Raw genomic sequence first — 13,069 nt, 5'->3', positions numbered from 1 at the left:
TCTTCGTCATATTTTTTTCAATTCTTTCATCTCGTCCTTACTATCTTTACTCACCATTGTGGGTGGCGTGGTTCCTGCCGGACCTGTCTGTCTGGCCTGCCCCATTGGTCCACCGGCTGGTCCCATCTGCCCGGGCTTTGCTTGGTTCTGCCCCATGCCCATTCCTTGTCCCTGTGCTGGGGACTGCTGCAGAGGACCAGGAACTGCTGCAGCCCCAGGCTGCCCTGGTCTGGCTGCTGATGTCTGGGCTTGCTGCTGGAGCTGGGTCCTCTGTCCTGAAGTCCCATCTGTCTGGGCACCTGGACCCCCCTGTCGCCCTGATCCCATTGGCCCGCCAGTGGGGCCCTGAGCACGGGAAGCGCTGCCAGACCTGGAGGAGCCTGGAAGACAAAAATGTATTTCTTTTTTAAATTAAGAATTTAAGCTCAGTGTTCCAATCTTTCCTATCTTACCACATGAACTAGAAAAGGGGTAAATAACATCTGTTTCTTGTCTTATGTGAACAGTTGCTGGAAAAACAATCATTTTACAGTCAGGTCCAGCGTATTTAAATAGTTTCTTTTGCTTGGGTACATCTGTCTTTCAATTGCATCATCATTAAAGTAGAAGTTGAAAGGTGAAATAGTAATTAAAGTGAGGGGGACATGCCACAAATGTTGTGAGTAATGATCAAACCAGTGATTTAATGAGTATACCAGTAAGAACACAGCCACAGTGGAGCCCTGGGAGGAAACATTTATCTGAAAAGTTACGGTTGAAATAGTTGATTAAAAACTGTTGATCCTTGAGGGGACAGCTGATTATAAAAGAGTCTCAAACTCAGTCTGAAAAACTGTGGATATTACATATTGCTGCCACAGACCTTAAAAGAAATTCACAGACATTTTTCCCCACAAGATAAATGCTAATGATTGCTCTGGTAAAGATTTATTGTAAACCATATTAAAGGAAAATGTGTGGAGGTCTGTTATAAAACAGATGTCACAAACATTTAATCTGTTTGATGGCCCTATTTATCCTGTATGACTCAATAAAGTCTGCATTTTAAAAAAGATCACAGGTGTTAAACATTGGATTATAAATAAAATACAAACGTTTTTTTTGAGTGAAAAAGATAATAAGAGAAGATACTGAGTTAAAAGAGAAAAGTGACTCTAACTAACTACTACTGTTTTAGTAAATTCAGCAGAAATCAATGACTTACATTAAAGGAGCAATATGTAACTCTGACATGTAGTGTTTAAATGGGTACTGAAGTTCAAATTCAAAACACTGATGACAGCTGTTTTGTTTTTAACCTACCTCCAATATTAATCCTAGTTTTACCACTTTTCTGGTCGTGGAGCTTATTTGAAAAATGCAGAGGTGATTTAGGTCAGGTAGAATTGGTTACATCTGAACCAGTTTGCTTGCCTGCTTTCATTGCCTGGCAAAGCGAGGGGTGCAAAACGACCGTGTGGGGGCCACATTCTGTAACCATTCTGCACCGGAATCGAAACTAAGAAGGAGGATATACTTGCTACTGCCTTGTGGTCACTTCAAACAAAGTGTGTTTCCTTAATGTCTTATGATATAATACAAAAATGACTTTTCTCTTGAAATTCATTTGCTGTGATATCAAACTTCCACAAATTGCTTAACTAATTCAGTGTTAATGGCACCCTGGGTGTACCTGGTGGTTGGCCCTGCATGTCTCCTGGTGGCTGGGACTTGCTGCGTGAGGAACGATGTGGGTCTCCTTGTCTTGAGGAACGCTGACCATGGTGGTGCCCAGATGGATCCCGGGAGTATTCAGAAGAGTGGTAAGCTCCAGACCTAGACTCTCCTCGCCTTCCTGTGGATGAAGAGCGTCCTGAAGGGTCATGGCGCATTGATGGGTCTTTGGGGTGCCCCTTAGTCGACCTTGAGGACCTTGGCTCATCTGAATGACGTGATGAGGAAGTATGTCGGCCAGTGCTTCCATGATGTCGGTGGTCACGGGATTGTCGCCCTCCATGGCCGTATTCATCCTGGGGCCAAAGGTCCTCCTCAGGAGGCTCATCATAATCATGGTAAGTATGTTTGACACCATGCCGGCTCCTCCCAGTTGAATGACTGCTGCCGTAGTGACGAGAACTGGAGCGTGGCTTCTCAAACCAGTCAGTTTCTTCTTGACCCAGATGGTAGGCTTTGGAAACCGAAAGCAGATCACAGTCAATCTCCATGTCGTTTGGAGACAGCGGCATGCAGGCTGAGAGAAGGAAGGAGACAGGAAGAAGACCACCAACATGCAAAAGAAAAGAATAGGAGGGAGAAGACAGAAAGAAAGGCAGAAAATAAAATTTGTACATCCATGCAAAATACACTTCACATCACTTACACACATTACAAGCTAACAAGCTAATATAAACAGGATAAAACACACTGCAAAACTGTCACTTTTGGCAGCATTTTTCTTCTTGGTCATGAGTTTTAACTTAAATTTTGAAGCTTTAATATCATGGGAAAAAGTGCATCTGCACAAGATAAATCACTGCTGTGCATAACGTTTTAATATCTTCTTCTTTTCATGATGTAGATAAAAGCCATTTGTTTTTGCAATTGAGAATATATTATAATTTTTTTAGCTAAGATTTAGAAACAGAACTGATTGTGAGGAACAGTCTTGCAGTGTAAACTAAAAATTAATGAACCAGAATGCATGTAAACAAAACCTCAAACCATAGATATAATTAAAGATCAAATCCTGTTAAGAAAAAAATGCTTCTGTGTCGTGCAAAGAAGACCTTTCAAGTGAATCAGAGTGTAGCGAACGAAGAAAACGACCACGCCGAAGAACCATGCGAATATTGGACAGACAGACGACTGGACGGACAGGCGGAAGGACGAACAGGCAGGCAGACAGACAGACAGCAGTCCACTGATAAGAGAACTCCAATAGACTCTCAGGAAGAAGAAAACATCAGCATGCAACAACTATCATTTTTCTCATTCTTATTCTCGTCTAAGCCTAGCCTCCGGGTGGGTGGGGGACTTTGAGATAAACGGTGGGGGCAGTAGTAGGTAGTTAGACTGTGTGGGTATTCAGCCCCCACAATTACCTTCACTGTCTGACACAGCGCAATGATAATCGTCTATAATGTATGTATCTTCCGATTTGTAGACATGGGTCCGGGGAAGGTCCCGTATGTGGTCTTGCACATCTGGTAGCGAGTGGCTGGAACCATATTGGCCAATATAGTATTGATATCTACTGCTTCGACTGTCATATGGGTCAGGACCTAAGCTTGATGATCGCCCAGAACCCATAAACCTCCCCAGAGGACTGAGCGGGCTCTCCTCTTCAGAGAACTGACGGGTTGGGTGGCGCCCTCGGCTATAGCCAGATCGATAGGAGCGATCATCCCTCTCGTAAGATCTGCTGCGATACCCAGAATAGTCCCTGGATGAGATCTTGTCCATGCCATAGCCAGTGGAACGAGAGCGGCCGGTGGAAGTATAATAAATCCGATCGTCGTCCTCAATCATTGAACCGTAGTATCGACTACCATGACTGGTGCCACTGCCATTTTCGTAAGCAGTCCTCTTAAAGCCGTAATCCTCTATCAGCTTGCGCCCTCGGATGTTAGCAGACGGGTATGTCCCACCTGCTGCTGAGGAGTAGGAGGCCAGGTCTGACTCCACATCCCGAGCCTCCTCAATGGGGGAAAACTTAGAGATTTTTTGCTCCATGCTCCCCAGTTTTCTGTGCTTGCTGCGCTTGGAGGACATGACAGCAGGAGCCAGGAGGCTTCTAGAAGATGACGAAGGTTTCTGTACCCCTGAGCGGATGCTGCCATGTTTGTAGTCGTAGTCATAGTAATAGGGGGATCCCCCACCCATGCTAGAGCTCACGCTGCTGCTGCTGCCCCCTAGAGGTCCGTGCCTGTAGCTGCTCTTACCCCTGCCATGGTGGTCGTACAGATCTTCCTGCAACGCTGCTTCTTCTTCAGGTGCCCTGCCATAAGAGGAGGTGCCAGTTCCCCCACGTGTGGTGCTGCCAATGGTGCTGCTGTGGCCATGGATGTCTCCTGGATAGCGCCCGCTGCCACCATGATGCATCATGTCCCCTGTCATCGTGCCCAGCCCGTCTTTTGCCGTAAGCTCACTGACATCATCAATCATCATGTAGTTCCTTGGAATGTTTTGCTCTAAGCCAGGAGCCCCATACATCCCATCTGCAGTGCTGTATGTTGAGGGACTGTCTACAGAGTGCCCATAGGCATTGGAAACTGTAGAAGTGTACTGTCCATAAGAGCTTGCTGTGGTGGTAGTGTAGCCATAAGTATTAGCAGTGGTTGTGGTGTACTGGCCATAAGAATTAGCTGAGGTTGAAGTATATTGACCATAAGTGCTTGGTGGTATGGTAGAGTACCCACCATAGCTGCTGGACACTGGTGCTGAGCTATATGGCCCATAGGAGCTGGCCATAGTTGTTGATCCAGTGTACTGACCATAAGAAGGGGCACTACTGGAATAGGTAGCATCCTGGGCAGTTGTAGTGACCACAACTGTTGGGTTACTGATCGTCTCATAGTTGGTGGGCATCTTGTGCTCCAGGTCAGCTAGGGAAGTCTGTCTTGGTCTTCCTGGATGGACTGTCAGTATGTCAGCTTGGGGCTGCCCAGGGTATGGGGTGGTCTGGCTTGGGTAGGAGGACACAGCGCTTGGATAGGGTGAGCTGTGGGTGGGGTATGGGGGCTGACCAGGTGGTGCAGGCCCAAAACCTGTATGACCTGGCTGGGGCTGAGGTGCAGCTGGTATCCCAAGGTCTGTCTGGGGGTATGGGGGTTGAGATTGGGGGTAGGTGTGGGAAGGGTAGGGGGACTGAGACTGGTAAGAAGGTCCTGGAGGGGGGGCATGACTCTGGAGGGGGGTGGGCTGTGGCAGTGCTTGGGATTGAGACACTGTTGGATATGGTGGTTGGTTAAATGTTGAAGACTGGTACGGCAGACTTGATTGCTGAGTTGGTGCTGCCGGTTGGCTTTGGGGGTACTGACATGAGAGGAAGGAAGAGGTTGGTGGGTACTGGGCTGCCGTGTTAAGATCGCTGGTGAACTGGCTAAGAGGGGCAGTGCTTGGCCTTGTTGACAGTAGGCCATTGGTCTCATGGGAAGCAGCTGCCGCTGCTAAACGTAAGTTATTCAACTCACTATCAGACATGTAGTCCCTAGTGTCCCCCATACACCTCAAGTAGGCAATATCCCTCCTCTCCCTCTCCTTGACCAGTGTCTCTTTCCTTTGATGGATTCCCAGCTCTAAGTATCTCAGTTTAGCATCAATCTCTTTCTCTTCCTCCTCGAGTTCAGCTTGTTGCTTTCTCAGCTTGGTTGACTCTTGCTCCACGGCCTTCAGCTCATGGGTAAGGTCTTTGAGGAGGCTGGCTTTTGCAGCTAGGCCAGACCTGGAGCTGGGCTTGAGGCTGGGCACGGAGGGCAGGTAGACCTGTTGAAGGGTAGGTGTCATCATGGGCAGATGAGCTGCTGTGGTAGTCTCGTCCGGAGGAGGGCTGGGCAGGGTTCTCTTGACCTTACGGAGCAGTGAGCTCTGCTGTAGAGCTGCCAGCTGGAGAGAGATAGAGAGGGAGGGAGAATATGGAAAGGCAGAGACCCATGGCAAAAAAGGGATCGAAAAGGGTAAAAGATGTGGAGAGTGACCATTGGAACAAATGATATGGACAGAATGGAAGGCATTTGTGGAAATCAAATGCAAATTTGAGATAGACAAGGATATGACGGCAAGAGACAATAGGACATTTACAAAGACAAAATGTTTAAAGAAGACGAAGAATGAAAAGCAAAACATTTTAACAAAAATTAAAAACAGAGACGAAAAAGTGAAAATCAGTGTAGAGGCCAGTGAACAGGAAAGGAGAGTTGCATGAAACAGGTAAAAGATATAATATAATGGAAATAAATAAAAATGGGATTTACAGGAATAGAAATTAATAGAGAGGTGTTAGATGTATAATTACAATGTTATCAAGATAAATAAGTTGAAGAATGTAAAATGACAGATGATTATGACAACAGTTGAACAGGACAACAGGCAGAGGAGGGAGAAAAACTCAAATTGAGGAAAAGGTTAACAAACATAAGAGGTATGGAGAGGTCGAACAAAAGGGATTTACAAGGGAGACAAAGGAAACACATATAGACACATAGACAAGGACAACAGGAAACAAGAATGGAGCTTGTGTTAGAGGACATGGAAAAACATTTTACATAAGTTATAATTCTGTTGCATTATTCTATTTATCAATCTACTGCATATAAAGCCCAGTCCAGGCAAAACAATGTGGAAAGATAAAATCTAGAAAAGTAGCTGCCATTTGAACTGGGTTTACTCGGTTTAACTTGTGCAAGCAAATGATGCAACTCAGCTTGTCAAATGTCTTGGGGATTATTTTATGCATATGGTATGTCTCCTTTTTCAACAGCCAATAAGCTCACCGTGAAGTCCTCTGGTAAAGTCAGATGCAAAGGCTGTATTGAAAACTGATTAATAGGTTCCGAAATCCTAGTTTGCAAATATATATATGCCAGAAATGCCTGAATGTGTACAAGATTGGCAAGATTTTTGAAGACTCACACTGGTCATACTAAACTGTCTGATAACGCAATGCGGCTCTCAGACTATCCAATGGCAGAGCTTGCCAGCCAGAAAAATCTGCAAATACATGCACATCACTTATTCAGGTGCTGGGTCTTAAAAAAAAACCACTTGACATGATGCACAAAGACTAACAACACTATGGCTCCCAAAGATATACTTATCTTATTTATTTTCTATATGCATTAAACAACACAACGTTTGTCTGCCTTTGTGTGTCTTTGTGCATCATATCTAGAGCTTGCCAGCCAGCACAACAGTAAAAGTAACTTGCAGTACGTTTTATATGTGGTCAAATAATATTAAAATAGCTACATAGCTGTATAAGTAATAAACATATTTATATTGTTATTGAATTCTATAAATGGCTGGATGGTTGAGCTACCGTAGAAAAATCTTAATCAACGAAGCTAGGACTGGTAATTCATGTTTGATGCAGTCCTGTTTCCCACATTTTGGTATGTTGCTAAGGGCATATTAATGGTCAGATAAGTGGGCAGTATGCAGTGTATACTGTTTGAGTATGTGCAGTACCTTAGTAGCTATGTGGTATTAGACACAGCCAAAGTATCAGCGTTTCAAAATGGCAGTGTTTTGGAAAGAAATAATAAACTCATCAAGTTATTTGTGGAACAGCTGTGTCTGACAAAAAACTTTGAGTTAAAAAGGGTCAGAGAATCACAAAGACCAAACTTTAACTCTAGCATCTCCTCACAACCCTGCATGAAAGTGACACATTTGTTGTAGACCTGAAGAGTACAAGCAAGTTGATTGTCTTGTTTTGAACCAGCCTTCGTGCAGACATCTTTAATCATTTTGAAATTCCTCATTTGAGAAGTTGCTTTAAATATTTTTGACACGGTCCTGATCAATTGCATTCAAAAGACTTTGTTGACTTCAATCTATTAATTACATGGTCTGAGAAGGTGGGTGTAGGGCCACTTGGAACTGAACACTGGTGCATCAACATTGTGATATGACTGAGTAATGGAATAGAATAATCGCAATATGTGGCATTTGTATAAAGCAATCTGATGACTTGTATTATTTGCTCTCTTCAGCTATTGATTGAAAGGTTGGAAGCATGATTTATTTACCCTCCCGTAGACCTCATTTGGCAAAGGATGTTAACAACAACTTTTTTTAATCAAAATTATGCAGAGAATAATTTGTGACCCAGAACTTGGTTAAATTGTAAAGCATGCCATAGAGGTAGTTCTTTATTTCATTGTTCATAAATTGTGTGAATTGTTTTCTTCATCCTAACATTCATATATTTACTTTTTTTTATCAATATTGATGAGGTAAGGTGGACTATGGAAATGGAAATGAATCAAAATCAGTTTGAGTCATTTCAGAGCCATGTTCAAAGAAGCTAACACTTTTCATTAGATCTTACCCCAATCAGCCGGCACTTGGCAATTTGAATGGTACAACAGCCAGTGATGTGATAACTCCTAAATAGTTGGACAATAAATCCAATGCACTATTTCTCCCTCAGTTCCTACTCTGTCCACTTTACTCTCAAGTAAAGGTAAAGAAAAGTTGCAAATGAAGAAAAAAGGTTTTTGACCGACCCCACTATTCCTCAAAACATATTTTGCAGCTCTGACATTTGTTTCATTCAGGACCTAAAAAGTCTGGAACCACATGTCTTAGGAAGTAAAGCTTTTTGATGATTAACAAATACATTTTTAATACATACTTTTGTATACATTCATATGTTTTATTTTACTCTGTTTCCCCCTGATAACTATTACATTTGAGTTGTTTTCTCTGAATCTTGTCTTGATTATCTCATTATCTCAGGATTACAACACTGTTCTGTGATAAAGAGTTACTGTAGTTTTCGAGATCTCAAGAAACTGACATAAATGTAAGTTGTTATCGCTGAGCCAGACAAACCAGTTTTGTTATCCCAAGATAATGAGATGAATAAGTTGTGGTCTTATTCATCAACAAAACAACCAACATGTACAAGTTATCTCAGAAAACAGAGTTGTTTCAGAGTTGTTTACATCCAAACAACATTTTTTTGGCTGTATGGTTGTTCGGGCTTCTGCAAAAAAGTTTCCTTATCTAAATTTTAATCCATTTGTTTTTTCTTGTTTTAACTTTTTTAACAATTCGGATTTATCGATTCCATTCTGGTAAAGTTAAAGTTTTCTGTCACTTAAAAGTTCCCCAATGGCAAGATTTTAAATAATTTCTGTTTCCTGCAGCTATAAAAGTAAACTTCTTCAATTATTAAACATTATCAAATATATTAATATTGAGAGTACTTTATCTATCATTTAACCCCCTTAAATAAGCCTAGACCGTAGAGGTTTCATTTTAAGATGTTTGGCTCCCAAGTATTAAAATTGACTTAGTTGTTGGTCAGCTGTTTGCAGATTCCTGCTCTAGAGGGTTTTGAAATAGAGGCCTCCAATAGTTTTTAAACAACAGTTTATTCCCCCTTTTTGGGGGGATTTTTTTGGCAGCTGTTTTCTAAAAATAGGTGTCACTTGATTCAAATATTGGAAATGGGGAGAATTATTAAGGTCTCCACACACTACGAATATTGGAAACAAAAAATTGTGATATCTGAAAAAATCCACAGCACAATGAGTTAGTCGTCAGAACATTCAATTAAAGCATTAATGTTACTCACATAAAATAAATTAGGTGTTAAAAGAAACAAAAGGAACAGTTTTAATTGAAGGAATAGATTCCAAAGATGCCATTCAGTATTTAGGCCTTGTTGTTTATAACTCCATTGAACAACATAAAAGGGATTTACCATTAACTAGAAAATATACATTGCAAGTTTCGCTTGGGCCTTGTATAAGATTTTAAAGCCACAGGGCTTTCTTATTTGATCATGAAATGTACATCAGTGATTTTGAACAATATTTGAAAGCATGGATTATTACAGGAGGCCCTGAATACAGGTGATGGTTGTGTAGATATGGCAGTTTACTCTTCTTTATGTTAGCCTGATTATTGATTTTATTTTGAAATCTATAATAATGTCAGTTTATCATGGACATACTAGATAGGCAGGGATTTAGGTTTTTTATTGAACTTGTTTAATTTTTTATCAAATCAAGGACATGATACATATTGCTTATAAATACATAGCAGATAAAGCTAAAAAGCTTTGCCTTAGAGGACAACATGTAGAATACTGCCTTTAAAATATGCTTTTGTTTGAGCAAACTGTTTCCAGGCTGTGTCCTGAATTGATTTCTATTGCTTTATTCTCTATAATTCTACATTGATCTTTCAATGCGTGCACCAGCATAGTTTGAGTGACTTTACCTGGCTCTGGAGCGCTTGTTGTTGATAGAGGTTAAGCCTGGCCTTTGTGTGTTCGTCCATGGTGGGGCTGAGGGGCTTGGGGTCCGACATGGACCTTTGAGTGGTCTTAATGGGTCGTGGCACAGAGGGGTGTCGCTGGGGGGACTCAGCTGTATAGGACTTCTGCTGAGGTGTGACATGGGCCTTGTTCAGCCTCTCACTAGACAGAGAATTCTCCAACAGGCGATGAGGGGACACCGGAGAGACAGGGGAGTAGAGGACTTGTGGAGATTTTGGGGTAGACTGCTGCTGCCGGATGATGCTGGAAATGGACTCGTTGTGGAGGTGGTTGTGAGGCTGGTAGTTAATGTCGAGCGGGTCAGGACGGCGGCGCTCAAACTTGGCTGCATTGGCTGCAATGTGCTGCTGCTGGCGCTGCTGGTTCAGAAGGTCAGCCGAACCAGGTTGTTGTGTTCCACTACTGGTAGAGGAAGAGTATGGACTGACCGTGGTTGGTATACTCAGCTGGGGAGCTACAATTACCTGCGACTGGGCTTCAGGGTCAGTCTGGCATGCTAGAGACTGACCTTTATGGGTCCGTTCAGGACCAGAGATGTAGTGCACAATCTCTACTTTGTTTGGGTCTGGTAAAGTCACATGGATTGCTGGGGAGACTCTTCCTAGGTGCTCCACTTCTGTCTGGCAAGACATTTCCCTGATGGTCTGGACGGCAATACTTGAGGATACCATCTTGGAAGTGTCAGTTTTGGTATCAGTAGCTCCAGTAGTGGTGGCCGCAGTGCTACCACTAGCAGAATTGGACTCAGAGTGACGTGAGAAACGAGAACGTCTACGGCGGACTGGCTGTCCTGTTTCAGCCTTGTCCTCGTCATCATCTGTCTGGACAGAGCAGTCAACACTGCGACCACGCCTTCTGGTGCGATGACGCATCATGTACCTGGGATGAAGAAGAGAAGAGAGGAAGAAATTATTAAAGAACCAAACATATAACATTAAAACATTTTTGTTACTGCCAGTATTAAAATAATTAACAGCACTCTGCATTTACACTTACCTTATCCCACACCCACTAACACACACCTCTATGAATCAGTTTTCCCAGTCATTCCACCCAACCAACCAGCCAACAAACCAATGCACACACATCTTTACCTCTCCTCGCCATCTTCATCATCTGTCTGCACACAGCTGTCCACAATCCTACGTGGAGAGCTGTAAAACACCACACCATCTCCGTCCAAGCTGTCCCTACTGAGCCTGGTCATGGAGCTGTGTTTCCTCATGTTGCTTCTGGTCTCCACATGCTCCTCCTGGCTCCTCAGACAAATCTCTGACGAGGAGTTAGGAAGGGAACGAGAGCTTATCTGGGAGTCGGTGTAGGGATGCATGGGCTGTCCGTTCATATCCAGCTGGAGAAAAGAGGATTGTTTCAAGGTTGATATTTGTTGATAGTTTTACCCCCTCATCAAAAAGCTTATATATATATATATATTTAGAAAGCATATCAGAATAATTGTCTGCACTTAACTATGAACTATTTATTTAACACATGCCAAATGTTCTTTGCAAGCCCAGTTAAAGAGTTGCAAGAGTAAGTATTGGTGGCTTGACGAAACCTTTAAGATCACTTGTGCTTTAGAAAATATATTGAATAAAAGGGTGTGGCAGTACACAACTACAAGTCTGAAAGTATGGCAGGCCTGTGATGGAATCATGCCAGGGGGCTTATGTCATGAGGGCAAAAAATACAAGTTTTTTTTTTTTTTACTCTGCTTGTGCTCTAAAATCTTCTGCAACCAGAAGCCATTATGCCCAAGAACTGAAGCCTTCAATATCAATGCCATTGTGTATCATTAAGAGCAATCTGACAGTGGTCCTTGCCCCACTCACCTGTACTGCAGCTGTTTTCTGCCTCTTCTGCTCAACAAGCTGCTGCTGGAGCTGATGCTGTAATGATTGGATTTGGTCTAGCTGTGACTTCTGCTGGGCCAGCTGCTCCCTTTGAAGGACAAGTTGTTTCTCACGCTCATTTTGCTGTTGCTGTAGAACCTAAAAATGGATGGTGGAAAAGGGAAAACAAAAAGGCACGACCAAGAATGAGAGAAAAAAAGGAAGGAGAAGCAGTACACAAGAGATAGTTGAGAGTGGACAGAATGAAAGGAGAAGTAATGAGCAAATATAAAGAAATATAAATGATGGGAGAAAAGACAAGATTATTCAAAATTAGAGGACTATGATTTGGCCTTTTGTACATCCAGTTATATAAAATATAGCCAATTTTGCAAATGCAAATCATCAAATCAAAAGGATCCAGATAATAATAGTTGTGAAATGAGGTCATTCATCTGCTAATGAATTAGTTTTGAAAATGGTTCCAAGTTAGTCAAACTTTTATATATTGCAAAAAAACAAAAATGGAAGCGCAACATAAATAATGTGCAGCATCTTCTACTTATTGTTGTCAGCCATACAATGCTTATAAGAAAATATTTAATGAATTTTCTTTTTCACATAAATGACAGGCTGGTATAATTAAGGAGTTAGGTTGTTTTTTTTAAACTCATATTGCAGGTCATGAGATGCATATTAAGCATTCCATTTCTAGTTCATTCTCAATAGGAAAGGCTTCCACACCTGCTTTACAGAGTTTACTTGAAAGATTTTCAACTGCTTGTTCTACCAAAAAAGAAGAAAATTGTCATGTTAGCCCTTTTGTAAACTGCTTCACAAGGCAATTATGAGCTGAGACAATCATACAATTGTGTGAACTTGCTATTGCTAATTTAATGTTTACAACATCAAGGGATCCATTTTTCTTTAGCAAATGAATCAGATCAACATATGAAAACACTTTCTATCTTTCTTATTACTTAAAATCAGACCAACCAATAGAACATGAAACCACTTCACAAATAAATCTTAGCATCATCAATTTCTATCACACATACATACTACAGGCATGTTCATGCAGACTTAAATTACAGAAAATGTCCGGGAAAGTATATAACACAACAGGCAAGGAAAAGTATTATTTTCATGAAACAAACTGGATTAAAACATTTATTTTAAAGTTATGAAACCACTAACTCTAAGAAATTGTAAAACAAAAGAATATTGATTTATCTTGCTTGCAAAA

The 13,069-nt window shown here is 41.8% G+C and overlaps 1 protein-coding gene across 1 annotated transcript in view; it reads right to left on the bottom strand.

Annotated features, from left to right (window-relative positions):
• Nucleotides 1-13,069, bottom strand: part of bsna (bassoon presynaptic cytomatrix protein a) — a 154,395-nt gene that overhangs the window by 20,462 nt on the left and 120,864 nt on the right. Inside the window, exons 6-11 of the mRNA XM_065961513.1 lie at nucleotides 11,824-11,982; nucleotides 11,086-11,342; nucleotides 9,934-10,870; nucleotides 3,921-5,583; nucleotides 1,673-2,167; nucleotides 55-380 (exon numbers count right to left, since the gene is read on the bottom strand). Coding sequence (XP_065817585.1) covers nucleotides 55-380; nucleotides 1,673-2,167; nucleotides 3,921-5,583; nucleotides 9,934-10,870; nucleotides 11,086-11,342; nucleotides 11,824-11,982 — 3,837 coding nt within the window. The remainder of the gene's footprint in view (nucleotides 1-54; nucleotides 381-1,672; nucleotides 2,168-3,920; nucleotides 5,584-9,933; nucleotides 10,871-11,085; nucleotides 11,343-11,823; nucleotides 11,983-13,069) is intronic.

Source organism: Labrus bergylta, chromosome 12 (genome assembly GCF_963930695.1).
Source record: "Labrus bergylta chromosome 12, fLabBer1.1, whole genome shotgun sequence".
In the NCBI taxonomy this organism is placed as follows: domain Eukaryota; kingdom Metazoa; phylum Chordata; class Actinopteri; order Labriformes; family Labridae; genus Labrus; species Labrus bergylta.
Note: the sequence above shows the minus strand (reverse complement) of the source record. Positions and strands in the feature narration are given on the sequence as shown.